General features: G+C 44.5%; 2 protein-coding genes and 1 non-coding gene across 3 annotated transcripts; all 3 read right to left on the bottom strand.

Annotated features, from left to right (window-relative positions):
- Nucleotides 1–420: 420 nt before the first annotated feature.
- TRNAS-UGA (transfer RNA serine (anticodon UGA)) lies at nt 421–502 on the bottom strand. The gene has a single exon. It is a non-coding gene; the product is annotated as a tRNA-Ser (tRNA).
- A 1427-nt stretch (nt 503–1929) lies between these two features.
- LOC109781621 (uncharacterized) lies at nt 1930–5732 on the bottom strand. The gene is made up of 8 exons (XM_040395903.3): nt 5173–5732; nt 5007–5101; nt 4549–4931; nt 3857–3980; nt 3388–3729; nt 3168–3293; nt 2700–3041; nt 1930–2605 (listed from the first exon to the last, which is right to left on the bottom strand). The coding sequence occupies exons 1-8, from the start codon at nt 5673–5675 to the stop codon at nt 2067–2069; spliced, it is 2454 nt and encodes an 817-aa protein (XP_040251837.2). The 5' UTR covers nt 5676–5732; the 3' UTR covers nt 1930–2066.
- Nucleotides 5733–12178: 6446 nt separating this feature from the next.
- LOC109781624 (CSC1-like protein At3g21620) lies at nt 12179–19597 on the bottom strand. Its single transcript, XM_020340212.4, has 12 exons — nt 19131–19597; nt 17497–17850; nt 16862–17008; nt 16296–16431; nt 15739–15840; nt 15331–15447; nt 15154–15234; nt 14649–14989; nt 14251–14496; nt 13151–13475; nt 12809–13042; nt 12179–12713 (listed from the first exon to the last, which is right to left on the bottom strand). The coding sequence occupies exons 2-12, from the start codon at nt 17808–17810 to the stop codon at nt 12462–12464; spliced, it is 2295 nt and encodes a 764-aa protein (XP_020195801.1). The 5' UTR covers nt 17811–17850; nt 19131–19597; the 3' UTR covers nt 12179–12461.
- Between the last annotated feature and the right edge of the window lie 136 nt (nt 19598–19733).

Raw genomic sequence — 19733 nt, 5'->3', positions numbered from 1 at the left:
ATCGAGCCCTGAATCGCGTGGCATGCTGCCGTCTACTGTAGCAGCCGTACGTGTTAGCCATCACGAAATCTTGTCCCGCCTATCAGTGTGTTTCCTCGTGTATCACGCGCCACAGCATGCATGCATGTGCCGATGTACGTCCCTGCGTATGTGCATGTGCCAATGTTCATGAGTGGAATAAACGTTCTCGTGGATTTCATGGGTGTGGACAAATCTGACCCTCAAACGCCCGCGAACGCCATAGTTGCTGACGGGAAGAGAGAAGAGAGCAATGGTTTATATTCCAACACTTGGAATATTAGAGGAGGGGATGATTGATGATCTAAAAGAAAAGGGATCACTCCAGTCTCGAGGGGAAGGCTGACAAGAAAAACGAAGATAAAAATGGAAAGAGGTAAAAAAAACTGGGAGAAGAAAAAACGTCGACAGCAGGGATCGAACCTGCGCGGGCGTAGCCCAACAGATTTCAAGTCTGTCTCCTTAACCACTCGGACATATCGACATTCTCTGTTTGAATTTCTTCCTGCTTTCATCTATAGCATCCATACCTGTCAGTGACACAGATTTGTGTGGATCAATTTTTCAACTTGTCATGGAAGGATACGTGTCGTTCATCTAGAATCATGAGTTTTTGTTTATTTATTTATCAGGCACATGCATTGGCTGGCGATGGACATGTGTTGGTAGTCTACAATCAGTGCCAGCAATCCATGTCCACCATGCCCAATACGCCCCATGCATGTACAGAGACATGACACACATGCATGTACTCTGCTTTGATTCTCAAAATAAAAATGCATGTACTGTGTTTCTATCGGTTGCACGCGTAAATATGTAATCAGATGATCGTGCACTCTGCTGCAAGATTTCCTGTAGATCATCTACATGTTTTCTCTTGTCTACACTTTATAGATGTTGATGCTGATGAATAGTTATCTATCCAAAAAATCAAAGCAATTAGTAATGGCACCTCCACTATATAAACGTACCTTGTCCTTCGCCACAGCAGCAGCAATCTGCATCCATCTCAAAAAGAGAGAAGAAAAGGAAACAATCTGCATCCGGGGGGATTATTAGCATGAAGACCACACAGGCCCTGCTCCTGGCCTCCCTAGCCCTCATGCTGCTATCATCAGGTGGTACACGACGCACGGCGTCTGCGGCAGAAGGTGACGGCGTCGTGGTGCCGGCGGCGGACTGCTCGGGGACGGTGATCGGGCGGGGCGAGGCGTGTGAGCCCCGGAACTGCGAGGCGGAGTGCCGGAGGCAGTACGGCGGGTTGGGCGCGTGCGCCGCCTTGGGGTGCAGCTGCGCCTTCTGCGTCAAGTACCCTCGGCCTCCCTCCTCCGTCGCACAAGGAAACTGATACCGATAAACTAACTAGTGCTGAAATAGAATTCATACAGTGTAATATGCAATAAAAGAAGGATCTATTACTCCTCGAGTATGCTTGGACATTGTAAGCGAACGTGCTTGAATTCATTCAGAATGGTCAAGGAGTCAAGGGGAATGAAGGAAAGGCCTGAGTGCCTGTCTTCACATGCCAACGAACGTGCTTGGACATTGTACCACACTCGAGGGCTAAGCTACGTTCGAGGACTGCACTGTCCGCCAGTTACGCCACGCTCGGATGCTACGCTCGCTTGAGGATTCACATCTTGATCCGATTCCAGTTCACTTAGTTTTGACATAACTCAAAAGCTACGGGTGTCTCCTCTTTGGCTATACCCAGTGGGTGCAAATCCCTTGTTTGTTCTTATGTCTTTCTTACCAAGAAAGTTTGAGTAAGCCCATTGGATATGCAGGACGAACTTTGTATCTCCAACTTAGTCATAGCTCGTCTACTAGGTTGGCTAAAAGAAATTCACCAAAGAAATCCAATCGGCTCAAGAACTAATTGTGCAAGAATAAAAGAAAAACAAGTCAAAATAACAACTTAAAACTTGATCCAATTGCAAGTACTTAAGCAAAGTAATTAAAAGGTTCACAGCCTCGCTGCTCAGTCGGACTTAAAGTTTTTACAGTTTCACTCTGCATTCCGAGGCAAATTTAATACTTCAAACTTCTCACTTGTTTTTCTCTTCTTCTTGTACGAGCTCCTCCTCCGAGGTGTCTGGCACGCTAGCTGGCTCAACAGACAGGTCCAGGACGATGAGGGGAGCAATCTGATTTGCGGTTCCGATGAAAGTTTTCATGTGGTCTTCAAAGTTATCACCCTCCGGATTCCCCACGCCGATGTTCTGCAACTTCGCTTCATTTATCTCGGGGAAGTGAACCCGGGTGAGAGCTAGAGCTACATTAGCTCCACAGCGAGCAGCAGATTTCTTACACCTCGATACTCGGTCAGGCACTTGCTCAAGTTGTTGTAAACAAATGGGTAGAGCTTCATCGACCTCTTCTCCAGGATGCAGAGTTGCATTGATGCCCTTCATGGATTTTCTCACTTGGGCTATGACGCTTTTTGCTGCTTCTGCTCGTTCTCCTAGTCGGATTACAGCCTCAGCAACCTGAGTGGATGCCCAAGGAGTTTCTTTGATGTCGATACCATATGCTTCAAGCTCCTTCTGCACTTTATGATCCTCCATGATCGGATCAGGACAAAACACTGCATAACAGAGAAACAAACCAGTCAAAAAAGGAAAGATTAGTCCATGGATTTAGTATTGTGAATTCCACTCGATAAGAGAGTAAATGCTTACCCTCAAGCCTCTGCTTAACCTCATCTAGCTGGCCCACCAAGAAGGTTTCGGTGTCGGACATTCCTTGCTTGAGCTCGCCAAGATCCTTTTCATACTTCATTTTGGTCATTTCTGCAAGATCAGACCTTTTCACATATTTGGTATGCCATTCAGACTCAGATGCTTTTAGAGCTTCGATTTGCTTCTTCATGTCCTCCGCCGCCTTCAAGTAGTTATCGTTCATCTCTCTGACCTCTTGGAGCTCCTCCAACCTATCGTCGGCTTTCTTGGTCATAGCATCAGCTTCCTCCCTGGCTTTGGCAAGAGCAGTGTTTTTCTCTTCCAGGGTTTTCTTCATGAATTCTGCAAAAATAGTTCCACAATCATTTGGTCAATAGGATATTTTGAGCATATGCATATGATTAGGATCAACTTTGTTTCAAATCAGTTAATAGGCAAAGCTCAAGATCATGCAGATTGTAAGATTACCTTCCATAACAGTTTTCTCATTTTCACGCCAAATTGTCTTGGCTTGCTCTTCATCAAGCTCTTGGCGTACCTTCTCCAGCTCCTTCTGCACTTTATGATCCTCCATGATCGGATCGGGACAAAACACTGCATAACAAAGAAACAAAACAGTCAGAAAAGGAAAGATTAGTCCATGGATTTAGTATTGCGAATTCCACTCGAGAAGAGAGTAAATGCTTACCCTCAAGCCTCTGCTTAACCTCGTCTAGCTGGCCCACCAAGAAGGTTTCGGTGTCGGACATTCCTTTCTTGAGCTCGCCAATATCCTTTTCATACTTCATTTTGGTCATTTCTACAAGATCAAACCTTTTCACATATTTGGTATGCCATTCAGACTCAGATGCTTTTAGAGCTTCGATTTGCTTCTTCATGTCCTCCGCCGCCTTCAGGTAGTTATCATTCATCTCTCTGGCCTCTTGGAGCTCCTCCAACCTATCATCGGCTTTCTTGGTCATGGCATCAGCTTCCGCCCTGGCTTTGGCAAGAGAAGTGTCTTTCTCTTCCAGGGTTTTCTTCACGGATTCTGCAAAAACAGTTCCACAATCATTTGTTCAGTAGGATATTTCCAGCATACACATCTGATTAGGATCAACTTCATTTCAAATCAATTAATTGGCAAAGCTCAAGATCATTCAGATTGCAAAGATTACCTTCCATAGCAATTTTCTCCTTTTCAAGCCGAATGGTCTTGGCTTGTTCTTCATCAAGCTCTTGGCGTACCTTCTCCAACTCCTTCTGTAAACCTAAGTATTTGGCTCCAAGTTCACAAGTTTTCTGCACAAGATTAAACTTATACAAGGTTTAACTTAGTCTTCATAAGGTAACAATTAATCCACTTGGTTCGTCCACAGGCCGAGTGAAGCCATGGATCTAAAGTACAATCTAGGTCTATGAAGTTAAGACTTATTGGTCCTTGAGACTCCAACCAATTGTTATCAATCGATTAGGATCTCGGGGGCTACACCCACTGAGTGCACTGATCGTGCCCCCATGGAAGAATATCAAAGTCAATCCACTCGGTTCGAGTCTTGGAGGCTACACCCAGCGTGTGCACTGATCGTGCTTCACTGGAAGAAATTCAAAATCAATCGACTCGGACCCTACAGATTGAGAGAAGTCATGGATCTAATATATAATCTTGTTCTATGAAGTTATGAGTGATCTCTACTTCACACTCCAACCGATTGCTAGCAATCAATTGAAGTCTCTAGGGCTACAACTAGTGTGTGCACTGATCGCGCCCCCACTGGTAGAAAATTTCTGGGAATTCCATTAGATTCGAAAATCTAACTAAAGAGAGGTCATCCTAACAAAAACAAATGACACTTACTCGATTACTTACTCGGATGTTGGTCTTCAGGGTTTCATTCGATATGAGCAACTCCTTCAACTGAGTCTCCATCTGCTCGGCCTGTAGCATGGCTTCCTTGCCTGCGCCCACTTTGTCCTCTAGGGACCGTGCCAGCGAGAAAGATGTAGATGAAATGGATGGAGTTTCATTCCGACGAGGAGATTTCACTGCCATTGTACTTGGGCTTATTGGCTCCGGTGCAGTCGGTGTCTGAATCGACCCACCCGACTGAATCTCTGGTGGACTTGGAGATTTATCAGGAGCAGTATCCATGGGGATTGAGCTTTGACTCGGGCTTGGAGGTATTTCCTCTGAATTGCGAGCTTGCTCGTGGCCCGAGCCAAGCTCTACAGTAGGGTTCACTTCTCTAGCGACTAAAAAGTGACACTCTCGTTAGCATAAGGTGGTTCGCTTGTTTGCTCGGATGATATATTAAAAAAGTGTTATACCTTTCGTAGACACAACACCAGTGTCAAGCGTCCCCTTGGATATATTCTTAGTATTTTCAGTTGCTTGGTTGGTGAAGCTTGGAGAAGGGACAACCCTGCAAACATAAATAGAAGATAAAGAATTTTTTTCAATGCTTAGATTAAGGATTATATTTCGCATACTTACTTTGCAACATCAGGCATTGGTTTCCACATCCTTGGCAGAGCGGCAGCCTTCCGAGGTTTTTGAGTTATGACTTTAAATGATCCTTTTCGTTTGGCTGGAGGAGGAGATGCTTGTTGCTCTGCTTCCACTCGGGCACGCTTGGTCGCCCGAGTAGTTGGTGAGACTCCAGCCGGATCCTGGTTCCTCTTGGTCCGACCCTCCCGAATGGCATCTGGGGAGGGAAAATACTCCACTTCATTGTCGCTTTCGTCCTCGTCATCTTCATCAGTTTCATCCTCTGATACTTCATCTTCTCCGACAGTGCGCCGACTTGGGATGGAGGTTGTCGGCAGCCGGCAACCTCCATCCCTATTTTGACCTGATGTCCGGACTGTATCTTCGGTTGTCGTGGACGGCGGCCGGCCACCGTGGATCCAGGAGGGCGGAGGCGTGAATGACGGTGAACCCCTCCTCATCTTCTTAATCTTCTTCAACTCTAATTCGCGAGTCTTTTCCCCGACCATGGCGGCGGCGGAGGATGAGAAGTGCAGCGGGTGAAGGAGATGGGTGCGGCGGCGGTTTTGGTGAGGAGATTTGGGAATGGAATGAGAATTTTCCGATTCACCCATTCTTCCTTTTATTTATAGCAGGGAGGCCACAAGCGACGCGAGATCCCGTCCGTTCATCATTCATATCAACGGCGCTCAGGGCAGTAGTAGTTTTAGCAAGTGAAGTTAGTGGGAACCCTAATCAAGGCGCCATCAGCACCCTTCACTACGCCTACAGTCCGCACGATTTGAGGATGGGAATCAAAAAGTCTTCTTCATAATCGTCCCGTCAAATCCCGATCAGACTGCGTGAATTCTTTTGGGAAATGCAAAGAATTTCCTCTGATGCACTCAGAGACGACATCAGAAAAGGTAATCCAAAGGGATAGAAATCTTGTTCTAACACGGGGCATCTTATGACATATTGATCGCATAAAAATGCAAGAAAAACTACGAGATCACTCACACCATACAAAATCAGCGATAGCCGCACACCAAGCGTGTGAATTGCTCCACTTGGGAACATTTGTTAAAGGGTGGATTCGATGGCTCTGTTTTGGCCTTTTACTAGGTTCCAAAGCATCGAATCACGGGTTTGGATCTGGAGTTGATAAAAGTTGGTGTTCTCCCGGGATAATGATTGGCATTTCCTGAGAAAATCAGTCCAAACGTCAAGTTTGTCACTTGGATTCCATGATAGATGCTTGACCGGATCACTAGTCACCCTCTTACGATAGAAGATTTTGAGTGACACTAAACTTTTCCAGACAAACTTGTACTAAAAGATCCGGGCTACGAAAAGTCGGATCCAAGAATCCGCCAGGATCTTTCTCTGTACAATTTCGTGGAACAATCAAAAGGCACTCGGGATGCCATTCCTCATGAGGAACCTCACTCAGATTCAACGGATTACGGATCTAATTCCCGCAGGATCCTAGCGAATTTGGTGGCTAATGACGTGGTCATCTCCCACCGGGTAGGGCCACGATGATCTAAACCTAGCTAAGATGGTTAGAGATGCTCTCACATTAGAAACGATATGTTTTTTATTTCACTCTGTTTTGCAAGAAAATTTCATCCATTCAATAAATATGTTACATTCCATAAAAATAACCCAGTTACATTTTTCCTTATGAAAAATGCATGTAGAGATCTCATGCTTATGCAAGAGCATCATCGAATTTCCCACCAGATATCTCATGCACAATTCATGGTACAAGATCATGGCAAAAAAGAAAGAAAAATCTTGGTACAAGAAATCAGGATGCTTCTTTCTCCATAAGTAACGAGCATGCATTTTCCTTTTCATCAGGGATGTCTTGGTACAATAACTGTGATGCGAAACTTTTTATCCCGGATCATTTGCACAAAGTTGATCCAACCTTTGATCTCTTTAATTTGTGTGCCTTGATTTCTCCAAAATTCGTGTGAAATTGCCAGAGTAATAGACGAAGAGATGCCTAGTAGATAGATGGAGACATGAGACCCATATGTTTCACTTTCCTTCGGGAGAGATGGCTCCTACTCTATAGGATGTGTCCTACTTGTTGGGACTCCTTTTGGCGGGTGCTACCATAGGTCCTTTATAGGCATCAGTTGTCTGGCTAGCAGAGATGCACAAACGTTTCATAGTTGTTTTTCTGGCTGCTAAGGACTTGGACGAGGATCCTCACGGGCCTCTTTTCTCAAGGTTGGGCCAGTTTTAGGTAATCGTCTCGCTACACTCCACATATCGTGTTTACTTAGTTTTCATTACTAGTTGATACAATTATTTGGTTTCTATGCATATTGTCCAGTTAGGATGGCCGGCTGTTCAGTTCTCAGAGCCACAGATTGATGGGTGCCTAAAGGCGTATATTCACTAGTTGTTCAGCAAGACGATGTTCACGGAGAACCATGTGACCACTGTCCATGCACGCTTCATCGGTATTGCACGAGAGATAGATGCTCGTTGCCCTGGGGACATCGTGCAGAGGAGTTTCGGTTCTGCCTTGTTAGCAGCTACGTACAAAGGCTTGTGCAACGCTTGCACTCGAAAGGCAAATAAATCAGCTTTGCTTGGATTTTCACTGTTGTTGCAACTATGGTCATATGAGAGATTCCCTATTGGACGACCATGCGTCTCCATGGAGATACCTTATGGGCATGCGGACATGGCAGGGATTTACGGGCTAGATCTCGGCGACTTTCCTACTATAGGATTTGTTTGGTCACGTAGAGGTACAACTCTATTGTGCAACAATTCATTTCATTCTTTCTTTCTTTATGTGCAAAAGTATTACTAATGTTTGTATGTTTCCATGTGCAGAGGCAGTTTACGCATGACCAAGTGAGGAGTTGTTATCCGTCCTTCATCAGTTCGATCATTTGCATGAGGATCATGTTATCTGGGAGCCTTACTCGCATGTGAGTATATCAGTCAGATACCCGGTAGGTATATCTGAATTGTGCACTAGAGATCACCACTACTGGATGACGAAGGCCAACTTGGTGTTTGACGTGACGGTTGAGGAGATGGCGATGATCGATCGATGCCTAGCAGAACTAGCTTACGAAATTAGAGATCGGTTGACTTGGTAATTGTTATCTGGCTGGCAATCCCTGACGAGTGAACTTAATACTGCTTGCATGTTCTGCACTCTTCATCTACGACTCAAAGTGAGTAAACTCTTCTTTGTTTCTTTTTCCTCACCAACTTAATGCAATAGATTTCCTCTGTCATTTCAGTTATTCAGATACTAAGTGATTCTTCCTACAGCATTCTAAACCCTTCTTTGTTTCTTTTTCTTCACCAACTTTAATGCAAGAGAGTTCATCTTCCATTTATAGGGATTCAGAGATTAAGTGATTCTTTCTGCTGCAGTCGCTACAACAAGTCATCTACCAGAAGCTAACATTTTCTCATCCAACTTCCGATCTTGCTTGTTCATAATTAGATTATACAAGTGTGCTTGCTGCATATTATTCTTTACGAAAGGGACATGCTTATCATGAAGCAACATATTATATAGGTATATGTGCTTGGCGGATATTATTTTTCTTTGTATACCTTGTCTTTTTAAAAAAATGAGACCAACCCATGGGCTAATCCTCGTTGGCATTTTTTTATAGGAGAAACTCCATGAGCACCGTGTGTCCGAGTCAGGACTCGAACTCGGGTGGGCTGACAGCAACCCCAGCTGCCCAGCCAACGGGTGAACGCCCCGTCCTCTATACCTTGTCTTTTTATTTGAGAAGCAGTTGAGATGTTGTACTTGGACTAATGCATTGCATGTTTTATGTGTTTTAACCAGAGGCCGAAGGCACTTTAATATATGATTTGAGCTCTGAAACTACTATACTTGTAAACAATGTTCGTTTATTCCTTTGAATACTTGTACTTTTTCTCAGCTCTTGTTTTTTGTTGTTCTCTGCTCCCAGCTTCGGGAGTGAAATGAGATCATACAAAGCATGTTGTAAATTATAGCAGCTTTGTCCTTTTTGTTGTAATTGCTAATGCCTTCGAAAGTATAAGCATCAGATCACTTGGGAATGAAATGGTTCCAGAAACCAAAAACATGTTGTACATTATTGCAATTCTCTGTCTTTTTTGTAATGTCTAATGCCTTCAGATCCTATTTGAATCGCAGTAAAACTATAGAGGAAATAGAAGTATCAGATCACCAGGCCATGAAAATGTTCACTATAGTATATAAGAAGGGGGAATCTTTGTTTTTGCGTCTAGATTTTGCCAATTTTCCTTATGCCACTCTAGATTTCGACATTTTGCTTTTGCCACTCTTAAATGTTGACAATATATCACAAATGCCATTTTGTTAGGCATCCATGAGTTGACCGTTTATCCTAGCAAGTTGACCAGACAATGTGCTGTCAGTATTTCCTAAAAAGACTATGGTTGCCCCTACTGACTTGTGGGCCCACTTTGGAAGTGACCCAAACATGTCCTAATTAAGCTAACCCAATTTCTTCTAAAAATAACAGCCACACACAAAACGCACCCGACCCCATCACCGCACCCGACCCCATCGCCACACGCGGCTCCAGTAGCCGCCGCCACCCAGCCCTCCGACCGCCGCGTCCCCGTCCCGCCGGTCACTGCAAGGTGACGCCCCCTCTGGCCTCCCAGACGACCTCTCTAGCCTCCTCGACGCCTGCCTCCAATGGCCGCCACCACCTAGGGTTCCTGCCACCGCCACCCAGGGTTCTAGCGCCCGCCGCCACCTAAGGTTCCGACGTCCCAGAAGCCCCCCTCCGACCTCCCCGGCGCCGCCTTCCCGACCCCCGCCTCCAATGGCCGCCACCATCTAGGGTTCCTGTCGTCGCCACCTAGGTCTCCGACCCCGACTCCCCTCTGCGAATCCTCTGAGATTCCTTCTCCAGCCTCCCCTCGCAACGCTCTTCTCCAGCCTCCCTAGGCAACGCTCTCCCACGGGATGGAGGGAGCCGCGACTTCAGCCATGGCGGTAGGAGTGGCCCATCTGCTCGTTCCTCTCTCTTACGGGCAAGTTCTTCCTGCTTCCTCAACTTGTTGATGTTCCCTTTGTAGCTTAATTGTGTGATTGCTTTTGTGCTTAATTGTGTGACTGCTCTATGTCCAAAATTGCTGTAATTTGTGATTAGAATTGAGATAATTGTGTGCATTCAGGCTCTGTTTAGCAGTGTAGTGGACTGCGATAGTCTTGTTTGATTGAGCCGCTTGTAGATACTATGGTGGTTGGCTTACTCAAACAATGCAAACCTGCCACTATTCTGTATTTATTTTCTGAACTAGCTACATATGTTATGACATTATACATATTGTTCATAGCAATTATAACAATAATCACAGAACCCAAGGGAATTTGCATGCTGAATATAGTAGCCATTTCTTGCACTTTGTCCAAAGTTGCATACTACTAAGAGAAAAAGAAGCTTGATTGCACTCATGTGCCAAAAATGTGAGATGAATTGCTACTTTCTAGAGCACAATGCATATATGTGAACCCTGTTGTTTTGCTATTGCATTGTACTATGTAGACTTGTAAAGGCCTTGCTTTTGGGTAGTCCATATGCATATGTGAACCTTGTTGTTTAGTTGATGCAGCTACATGTTGCTTTTGGGTGGTCAGTATGCATTTGTGAACCTTGCAGTGTAGTTGATGCAACTACATATGAACCTTGTTGTGTAGTTGATGCAACTACATGTGAACCTTGCTGTTAAGTTTAGATGATGGATGTGTACTCCTATGAACTAATTTCCTGATATTATGAACTATGTTGCTGGTAATGATGCCATTACTGTCAAGACTTGTGTGAAAATATTGTGTAATTATCTATGATGTCATATTTCCAAATAGGTCATGCCAAACTTTTTAACATAAGATGTGTGATGTCAGATTTTCAAATAGGTCATGCTAAAATACTGTGTAACATTAGATGTTACTCTAGTGGCAAAAGCAATATTTGGCGAGAACTGGAGTGTCAAAAGCAAAACAAATAACATAGGGCAATATGGTCTTTTCCCTGCTCCGTTTGGTCAAAACATCCATTGACCTAACAGAATGGCAATTGTGATAATTGTCACAAACTAAGAGTGGCAAAAGCGAGATGTCAAAATCTAGAGTGGCATAAGAAAAATTGACAAAATCTAGAGTGGCAAAAACAAAATTTTCCCATATAAAATAATACAAAGCATGTTGTAAATATAGCAGCTCTGTTCCTTTTGTTGTAATGCCTAATGCCTTCATATTCTACTTGTATCACTGTATCATTGTAGCAAAAGTACAAGGATCAGATCACTTGGGCATGAAATGGTTCCAGAAACCAAAAGCCTGTTGTAAATTATAGCAGTTCTCTGTGTTTTTGTGTAATGCCTAATGCCTTCAGATCCTATTTGAATTGTAGTAAAACAGTAGCATAAATAAAAGTATCAGATCACCAGGGCATGAAAATGTTCACTGTTATGTTCGATATACCCCACTGTACTATTTTGTAATGCTTGAATGCTTATAATACAGATATTTGTTGAAACGTTTGAATGCTTGTCAATAGCATGTGTGATTTCCTAGGGCTAACCCAACAAGTAGATGAGATTAGAAGCGAAGGGAATTATGGTGAGCAGGTAAACAGAGGGGGATAGGAGAATAGAATAAAGCCTGAAGATGAATGTAATTAATTAGATGCTTATTTAATTATGTTTGCAAACAAGTAGATCCCATCGTCATTTGATCTCTCCAAATTGTTGCACATGTAGGATTGCAACACAAGTAACTACATGTGAATTGGAACTATAAGATATGTGTATTCAAATTTTAAATTGAAGAGAAGCATTTTATATGCCAAGCTATTGGGGCCATCGCTTCGACGTCCACTGCTCCAACACGCCTTGCACACTCAACCGGTATTGTTTCTAGGTCGTCGCCCCGACATATAAATGCATATACGTGCGTTGCACATGCACGCTTACTAGTATTTTAAAACTCTAATAGGACAGATGAAAGTGGTCACAAACTTCTCCAATTCACAATAATACTATACGGTTGTGAACGCCAAACCAATCCTCACTGCAATGCGCATCTCTGGATCGTATTCGGTTCAGATACTAGTGGAAAAACAGGTGTACTGGTGTGCCGTGTGCATTGCAAGTTTGCAAGTGCAATCAACATCCCCAGCCGTGTGACATCTCATCAAGCAGAATTCCATTCCCCCCTCTCTGTCTCTCTCTGTACACGCTAACAGCCTAAAGAACCAATAGCACTCCTCCCATGGCTGGCCAGCCAGGTGCTACCTTTCGGGTATGGAGTCCGGCACGGATAGCCTGTCGGAGCCGTCATACTTGCTCTGCACGGGCGTGGTCCTCCTCGACTGCCGCTTGGTCGCCACGATCACCTCCTCCGCGCCGGGGTCCTCGGCGACGTAGAACTTGTCGACGTCGTCGCTCTTGAACACCGGGTGCAGGTACGAGTCCGCCAGGTACGACTTGAGGTCGAAGTTGGGCTCCCTCGCGTGCTCCAGCGTGTCCTTCCTCATCGCCTCCTGCGCAAACCACGGCACATCTTCAGACTCTCAGCACCGAAGAGGACAAGGAGAAATCAATCCGATGGCGAAGAGAGATTATGTGTAAACGTTACCTGCAGCGGGTTCCTCACAAACGCGGGTTTGTACCGGTGCGTGCAGTACTTGTGGAACCAAAAGGTTAATATGGGAAGAACGAGGAGAACTGGCGTCGCCTCCTCCAAACCTTTTGTACTTAAGAGCCCAAGGAGAAGCAGCTGCGATGCAATCAAGGCTACGATTATGCGTAGATGCACGTTGGGCCAGAACTGCGCCCCACTCTCGTACCGCTGATGGTAGACATTTATGATCTGAAACAATGTAGGATCAAGTAAGGAAACCAAACATTCAGAGGTTCATCATATTCGACCATCATCAAAACACCAAAAATCTCGGAAGTAGTAGCAAGAGCTCTTTACCTGGTGGCGGTAGACAACGTATCCCAGCGCAAAGAATACCAGTATGAAAGGTAGCAAGAGCGGTGTCACTGCAGCATACACAAGACCAAGCAAGAAATATAGCTGTATTCGAGGCTCGGACCAGTAGAAACAGATACTGCCCGGATCCATTGCCTCTTCTCTGTCCTTCTCCGTCTTGACCAAGAAAAAGTTTTTCAGGTGGTATAGTACAAATGCCCTTATTCTCAATATTTCAAGAGATACACCAGCCCAACCATCAACCATTACGTATGTTATGAAAAATGTTGCCTTCATTGGTATGGCTACACCAATGATCCTTGGTATGCTGCAAAAGAGGCAATTTAGACTCACTGGAGATAGCGATCACCATTCAATTTAGGAATGTGAAGAACAGATTTTCAGATGCATGATAAAAAAGTGTAACACTGAAGATCAGTGCGCAATATCGAACACAAACAAAAAATACCAACAATAACTGGTATGTTAAGTAAAAAAGCATCAGCAGCACCTAGCACAGGTCACTACATACAGTGATGTTCCAGCCAGCTTTTACCGCTGGGTACCACAACTGACCTAATTTCTTTGCCAATGTCAAGAAACTATATGTGTTGGGTCTAATTTAGAGAAAGTTAATGAGAATTCTAATATGTATCATGCATTAAGCGTAATTGATGTTTGTTTCTAAGACATGAGTTCTCCATAAGTCAAAAGAAGCTAGGCCAGGTCAGGGTTCACAAACTGTAACCAAATGCAAAACCATAGTTTTTTTTTCCATAGCGGGAGACCCCCATTCCGTCGTGGTACCATTAAAGCCAAGAAGGCGGACATTTTTCTTCCAAAAAATTAATATATCATGATGCGCAGCCCACAAAGTTATCACTGACACTGCTAAATCTGTTCAGGACTCCCCTCCCATAATAAGGTGAAGTAAAAAATATCATCACCGGAAAATGCAACGTCATGCTTAGGAAAGATAAGATAAAATGCAACTGACCAACCACATATGAGCTACATGTTGCGGCAAACTTATAAATGATGTGCTATTTATACACCTTTTACTCTAAGTGCATAATTGGTAAATGTGTCTGTAAGGGACATACTCATTAGCTGACGCATGAAGGTAGGTATCAAGCTGCTCCAAAGCAGATCCTGTAACGATGCTCCCCAAAAATACATTGAAGAACAAGAATATAAAATACTTGGATGCAGTTCTTCGCTCTAGTGATGACTGTGATATTAGTCCTTCAAACTGTGACATGTACATCAGTATAGTTGGAAGCACTATGAGGAAGATCTTCAGAGCTAGTCCAGGAAGAAACCCTTGGATGAATGATTTAATGGGAGGTCTGGAAAATAGTTGGCAAGCAGAAATCAGGAGGACATCAATATATATGACATCTCAACAATAAACTTTCACACTGATTCTACAGCAATGACGGAAAATCTATGGAGACGCCACGAAACTGGGGAGTAATAAACATTGTGAAAGTAGACTTACGATTCAATTAAAGGTTTTAGAAATGGTAGTGCCTTCTCTATGCCTTCAAGATTTGCAAGAGTCTGCACGAATGCTATTGGAATGACATAGAAGAAGTTGAGGAAGAAAAAGGCCACGCCAATTATCAACCTCCTGACTGTGAGGGAAACAAAGGGAATAGATAGATTACTCCAGTACACATCACGAGGTTCTGGAGCCCATTCAGTCAGCCAAAGGGTTGGGTTGCTGGTCTGTTGTGTCTGAGCACAAACAGCTGCACCCCACCGTGAACGGAAAGAAACAAAGGATGCTGGCATAATTGACTTGGGATCCTTCATGACCTTCTTACGCTCTTCAGCTTCCTGTGTATTGTCATGTATTAGACTCTGTGTTCTGACAGTTAGCTGTAAACAATAGATAACCTAACACTTAAAAAGAACAAAGAAAGATTAAATATCTAGTCAAAATGACAGCATGCATAGACGAATAGTACAAAGGTTACATGAATACATATTTTGTAACTTACTTCCGTTCCTATCTTCTCGATCTCTGATTTGCAGTGATCAATAGCATCCACTTCAGAACCAAAACATCCAAGAAAGCCAGTCTGTAATTTAGGTACAAAGATAGGCAAAGGAATTACAAAACAGACCCTGAATACAATAAAAAAGCAATGAATGGGTAACTATATTTGCAGACCAACCTTAGTTGTTGGCCTTTTGGATTTTCGCTCAAGCTTGTTTTGGTAGTAATCAAGCCAATTCCGCATTTTCTTCTTCTTTTCAACCAGATCAGCAAGTTTATTTGCATTGTAAACTGTCTATTGAGCAACAAGACATAAAAGATTAGTCCCCTACATAAATCATCTGAAGAGGTATTCAGCAAGAAAGAAATGCAATATAAGGCTTAAACACAATAATTAGTTTAAGGAAAATCATAGTTATTATTTTAACTAAGTAGCTAAACAACAAATTGTGAACCCAAATATCATCATACATGTCGTGCTATAGCATATCAGTAACCTGATAATTGCTTTGCACTGCACACTTCCTTACATTTGGATTTGCAGATGATTCTTCAAATGGGAGATGTTCCAAAATTTAGTGATTACCTGATGCTTCAGATAATGATCGGGATGATTGACAAGGAAGAAATGTTCCACAAGCTCGCTAACTGATTCATCGGGATCTGGTGGTATGTTCCGTACAAGAACCTACAATAAAAATACATTGATGACTCAGAATCAAAAGAATAATCAGAGAACCATTAATCTAGATAAGATCATTCTACTGAGATTATTGCTGTATGCAGCATTCTTTTTTCTAGAAAAGGGATCTAAACTGAGCTCATGTATAAGTTGCAGTCACAAAGGTGCTTTATACCAACAATTTGCCAGAAAAATCTGCTCCAGAATTTGCTTTCAAATTTTAAAATAATAGGAATATTTAAATAGTTATCAAGTTATACAATCTAGTTTTGAAATAATAGGAATATTAATATGTTTATCAAGTTACACAATAACAAAGAAGAAAAATCCAGTGTGTGATCCTTATAGCCCCACAATTTGCTAGTCTGCCAGCGCCTTTTGAGTTATCCAAACTTACATACAGCACCCTAAACATCCCAATCTACTAAATAGGAAGAGTATAGGTAAATGGGTATACATACAGTGAACTGATCCGGTCGGCGTTTCTCTGAAGCAAGAAAGCGCAACCTCATAGTCGCGACTCTTTCATACTCATTCTTAAGTACATAGCAGGTCCAAAACGTAAATACATAGGCCATAACCAAGTGAGCAATAAACCTGCACAAAAAATGGAAGCATGAGCATAATCATGAACATACAAGAATGAAAGAACCTCTAACAATTATGGGTGGGAGATTTATGTTGCGTGGCTGATATGCAACAACATGCTTTTGAGCAGAACAACTTCCTATAACTTGATTTATTTATTTTTTTGACGGGCAGTTGCTAAATGCTAAGCCTGTACAGAGTGCTTGCACCTTACTAAAATGACACAAGAATGGTGCATTGCTCACCCAAATAAACACTAAGAATCCTGCAACTATAAGAAACTCATGTGCCTACGGTGCAAGCTGTATGCATATATAGATATTACTTGTGGCAAGCCAGCGCCACTATTGAATATCTACAGCTTCTATGAAACAAATCAGCAAAGCATTTTCATAATCAACATAAATAAACTATTTCTGCTACATATCCCGTTGCTCACCTCTTTGATCCATAAGGTATGTTGGATATTGAAAGGTTGTCAATATCACTGTGGACTACCTTCAAATCATCTAGCGTATCATTGGTCCAGTTCACAGGGACCAGAACAGCAAAAGCAAGAATCGTAATCGGGAGAAATATCTTCAGTCTGCAAATGATTAGTTAAAAGTTCGTCAGCATATAGGCATCGAAAGATTGGGCTACTTGACATGCAGGATGTTATGCGCAAAATGGATAAATAATATAATGTACATATGCCCATCTGATGTTCCAAATACAGTGCTAAACCATTTTTGTAATTAAAAATAATAAGGAAAAACATGTTTGTATAACAGAAATGGACCTGCTTATTAAAACCCACATGATATGTGTGACCCCATTAATAGACTTGGAAGTGTAAGTAACAACACAGGCAGAGCAGTAAAATTTGGCAACCTGTAGACATCATTCCCATGCAACATGCACCTAAACAGCACTAAATTTGGTAGTTATGCTCCAGGTTTATGCCTTAAGAGACTGAGAATGATAAAAAAATTGCTGGCACCAAAAAGAATCACATCATAACCAAGTAAGAATAAACAACAAAGACGAGCGGCTGCAAAGATCCACCAAGAGCGCAAAGCTGCAGCAACGTACCCCGTGAGGTATATCCGTAGATAGACAACGGAATCGAGGCCCGCGTGCTCGATCAACTCCTCCTCGGGCATCTTGAGAGCAGCCGGCATCCAGCTCAAGAACTTCAGGTACGACCGCACGTTCAGGTTGACATACTTGGTCACGGCGGCGCCGGCGGAGGAGGGGCTGTCCCGCATTCCCTTGAGGTACCATTTCGGGAAGTAGATCCTGTCGTTGATGGGCTGTAGCCGCAGGAAGGCGAATATCAGCAGGAAGATGGTGGCGGTCACTATGTTGAACGCCGCCCCGACGCCAATGTCTTTGATCGTAGCCATGGCTGTCCTTCAGATGACTTAGCTTGGCAGAGAAGACGGCCTGCACATGTGGACCGTATGATGTTAGAATGACTGAAACCAACCATATGATGCAATAATGTCATAGCTAGCCACTTGTGAGAAGATAAAATTGTGCCACAAATGTATGAAACCGATTGTGTTCTGGTCTGGTCCACTGATTTAGTTGTACATCTACATCACCGTATAGTTGCCAGCACAGCATGACTGCGCAAGAATTCGGTGCCCGAATGGACGACAAATGCCGGCCACTAATTTGGGCGGACAAACGGGCGGGCGCTCGCTGCCACATGTTCAAGCAGCAAGCAAAGCACAAGTGGCAGCAAAGCAACCCCCAATGATGATACAGTACTAGATAGCAAGCTGGTGGCGCTGGTGCACGGAAAGGAACCGGCAACGGAATCGAAAGCTGTGTCGATCAATCAAAGTATCTATCTTGTGGGGCGTGTGAATTAAATCAAAGCTGTTTGCGTATCAGCCGTCCCGCCGGCCACCCGGAATCGTCGGAGCGTGGTGTGTTTGACCCCGGAAAGCGAGAGGCTTGAGGGGTCCGTTGCCGACTTGCATGACAGCAACGGCAGCGGAAAAGTTGTACTATTATTATTTGCCACTCTATATATATACTATTGGCAGCGTATCAGGTGGGAATAAAATACGTGGTGCTGGTGGAGCGGGGCGGGGGGGGGGGGGGGGGGGGGGGGGAAGAAGAGGGTTTTTTTTGGTCCTGTTTCTGTCTAGATTTTGGCGAGAATAATAATGGAAGATGGTGGTGGTAGACGCATGGAGAAGGGGAAATAATTCTGGCCAGCGGCGTTGCTTAGCGGCTAAGATTTCGCGAACAAAAAGACTATAAAAAATATATCGTATTTGTTTTGGCTCCTCTTGTTCCAGCAATGCGGACAGGACGATGAATTGTTGATGATGCGCGGAGCCTGGAATCATGCGGGGGGGATGACGAGACGAGACCTCCAAATTTGCCGCGCGGAACTGGAGCGAGCAGGTACCAGATGACGAAACATCCAAATTTGCTGCGCGGAACTGGAGCGAGCAGCTACCGGGCGGGGTGGACGAGAAACGATTGGCTCTTTTGGTTGCGCGGCACAGGATCTGCGGCGGCTGGGGAGCGAATACCTACCGGTACGTGTCCCTTGTGGGCAATCGGACGAACAGTTGGTCGGCGGCGGCGCCGAAAGCGCTCCAGCCCTACCATCCCATCCATCCAAGCAAGAGAGAGCGGAGGAGGGGAGAAGAAGCAAGCAAGCAAGCAAGCAGGTGGAGGAAGAAGAAGGGGGAGGAGCGGACCTGGGCCGTGGATCTCCCTCGCGGCCGGCGGCGGCGGCCTGTTCCTTTTCCCCCCAAAAAAAGCAGGAGCTGCTGGTATCTGTGGTGGTGCTGCTTCCTTGCTTCCCCCGCAGCCTTCCTTGGTCTCTTCCCCTGGCCTGGCCTGGCGTGGCGGGGCAGATTGCTTGCCGGCGGGCGGTTGCGTCCGCGAGCAGCCGCGCCCGGATTCGATGCTCTGCTTCGGCTCAAACTCTGCTGCCGGTGCCACCACCACTAGTAGTATATCTATCTATCTATCTGGATGGAACTCTGCTTGCTTCCGTTCCGTCTAAAAGGGGCGGAGGGAGACGGAGGAGGTTTTCCCGATGGGAAAGTGAAGAGAGACGAGAGAGGAGGGGAAGAAGATATCGATCGGGATGGATGGATTGCGGAGCGCAACGGTCACCTGGGCTGAGCTATGGCCAAGCTGTGCTGTGCGTGCCGGGCAGGACACGCGGTTTCGCCACGGCGAGCAGAGTCGGCCAGGCCCACCAGTCCACCACCCACCCACCACGTGGAGGGGGCGGGCGGCGCCTACGTGCGAATCGGTCCCATCGATCCCATCGGATCGGCGCCTACGTAACA

The sequence above is a fragment of the Aegilops tauschii genome, chromosome 1 (assembly GCF_002575655.3).
Source record: "Aegilops tauschii subsp. strangulata cultivar AL8/78 chromosome 1, Aet v6.0, whole genome shotgun sequence".
Classification (NCBI taxonomy): Eukaryota; Viridiplantae; Streptophyta; class Magnoliopsida; order Poales; family Poaceae; genus Aegilops; species Aegilops tauschii.
The sequence above is the reverse complement of the archived record's forward strand: the minus strand, read 5'-3'. Positions and strand labels throughout refer to the sequence as shown.

What these genes read in the sequence shown, in the direction of transcription:
- LOC109781621 (XM_040395903.3), bottom strand. Translation starts at nt 5,675, where the DNA reads ATGGTCGGGGAAAAGACTCGCGAATTAGAGTTGAAGAAGATTAAGAAG. An exon ending in GGTTAAGCAGAGGCTTGAGG is followed by an intron (nt 3,294 to 3,387) that starts GTAAGCATTTAC and finishes TTTGTTATGCAG; the next exon opens with TGTTTTGTCCCGATCCGATC. An exon ending in TGAGAAAACTGTTATGGAAG is followed by an intron (nt 3,042 to 3,167) that starts GTAATCTTACAA and finishes CTATTTTTGCAG; the next exon opens with AATTCATGAAGAAAACCCTG.
- LOC109781624 (XM_020340212.4), bottom strand. Translation starts at nt 17,810, where the DNA reads ATGGCTACGATCAAAGACATTGGCGTCGGGGCGGCGTTCAACATAGTG. An exon ending in ATACCTTATGGATCAAAGAG is followed by an intron (nt 16,432 to 16,861) that starts GTGAGCAACGGG and finishes TTTTTTGTGCAG; the next exon opens with GTTTATTGCTCACTTGGTTA. An exon ending in GCCGACCGGATCAGTTCACT is followed by an intron (nt 15,841 to 16,295) that starts GTATGTATACCC and finishes TTTTTATTGTAG; the next exon opens with GTTCTTGTACGGAACATACC.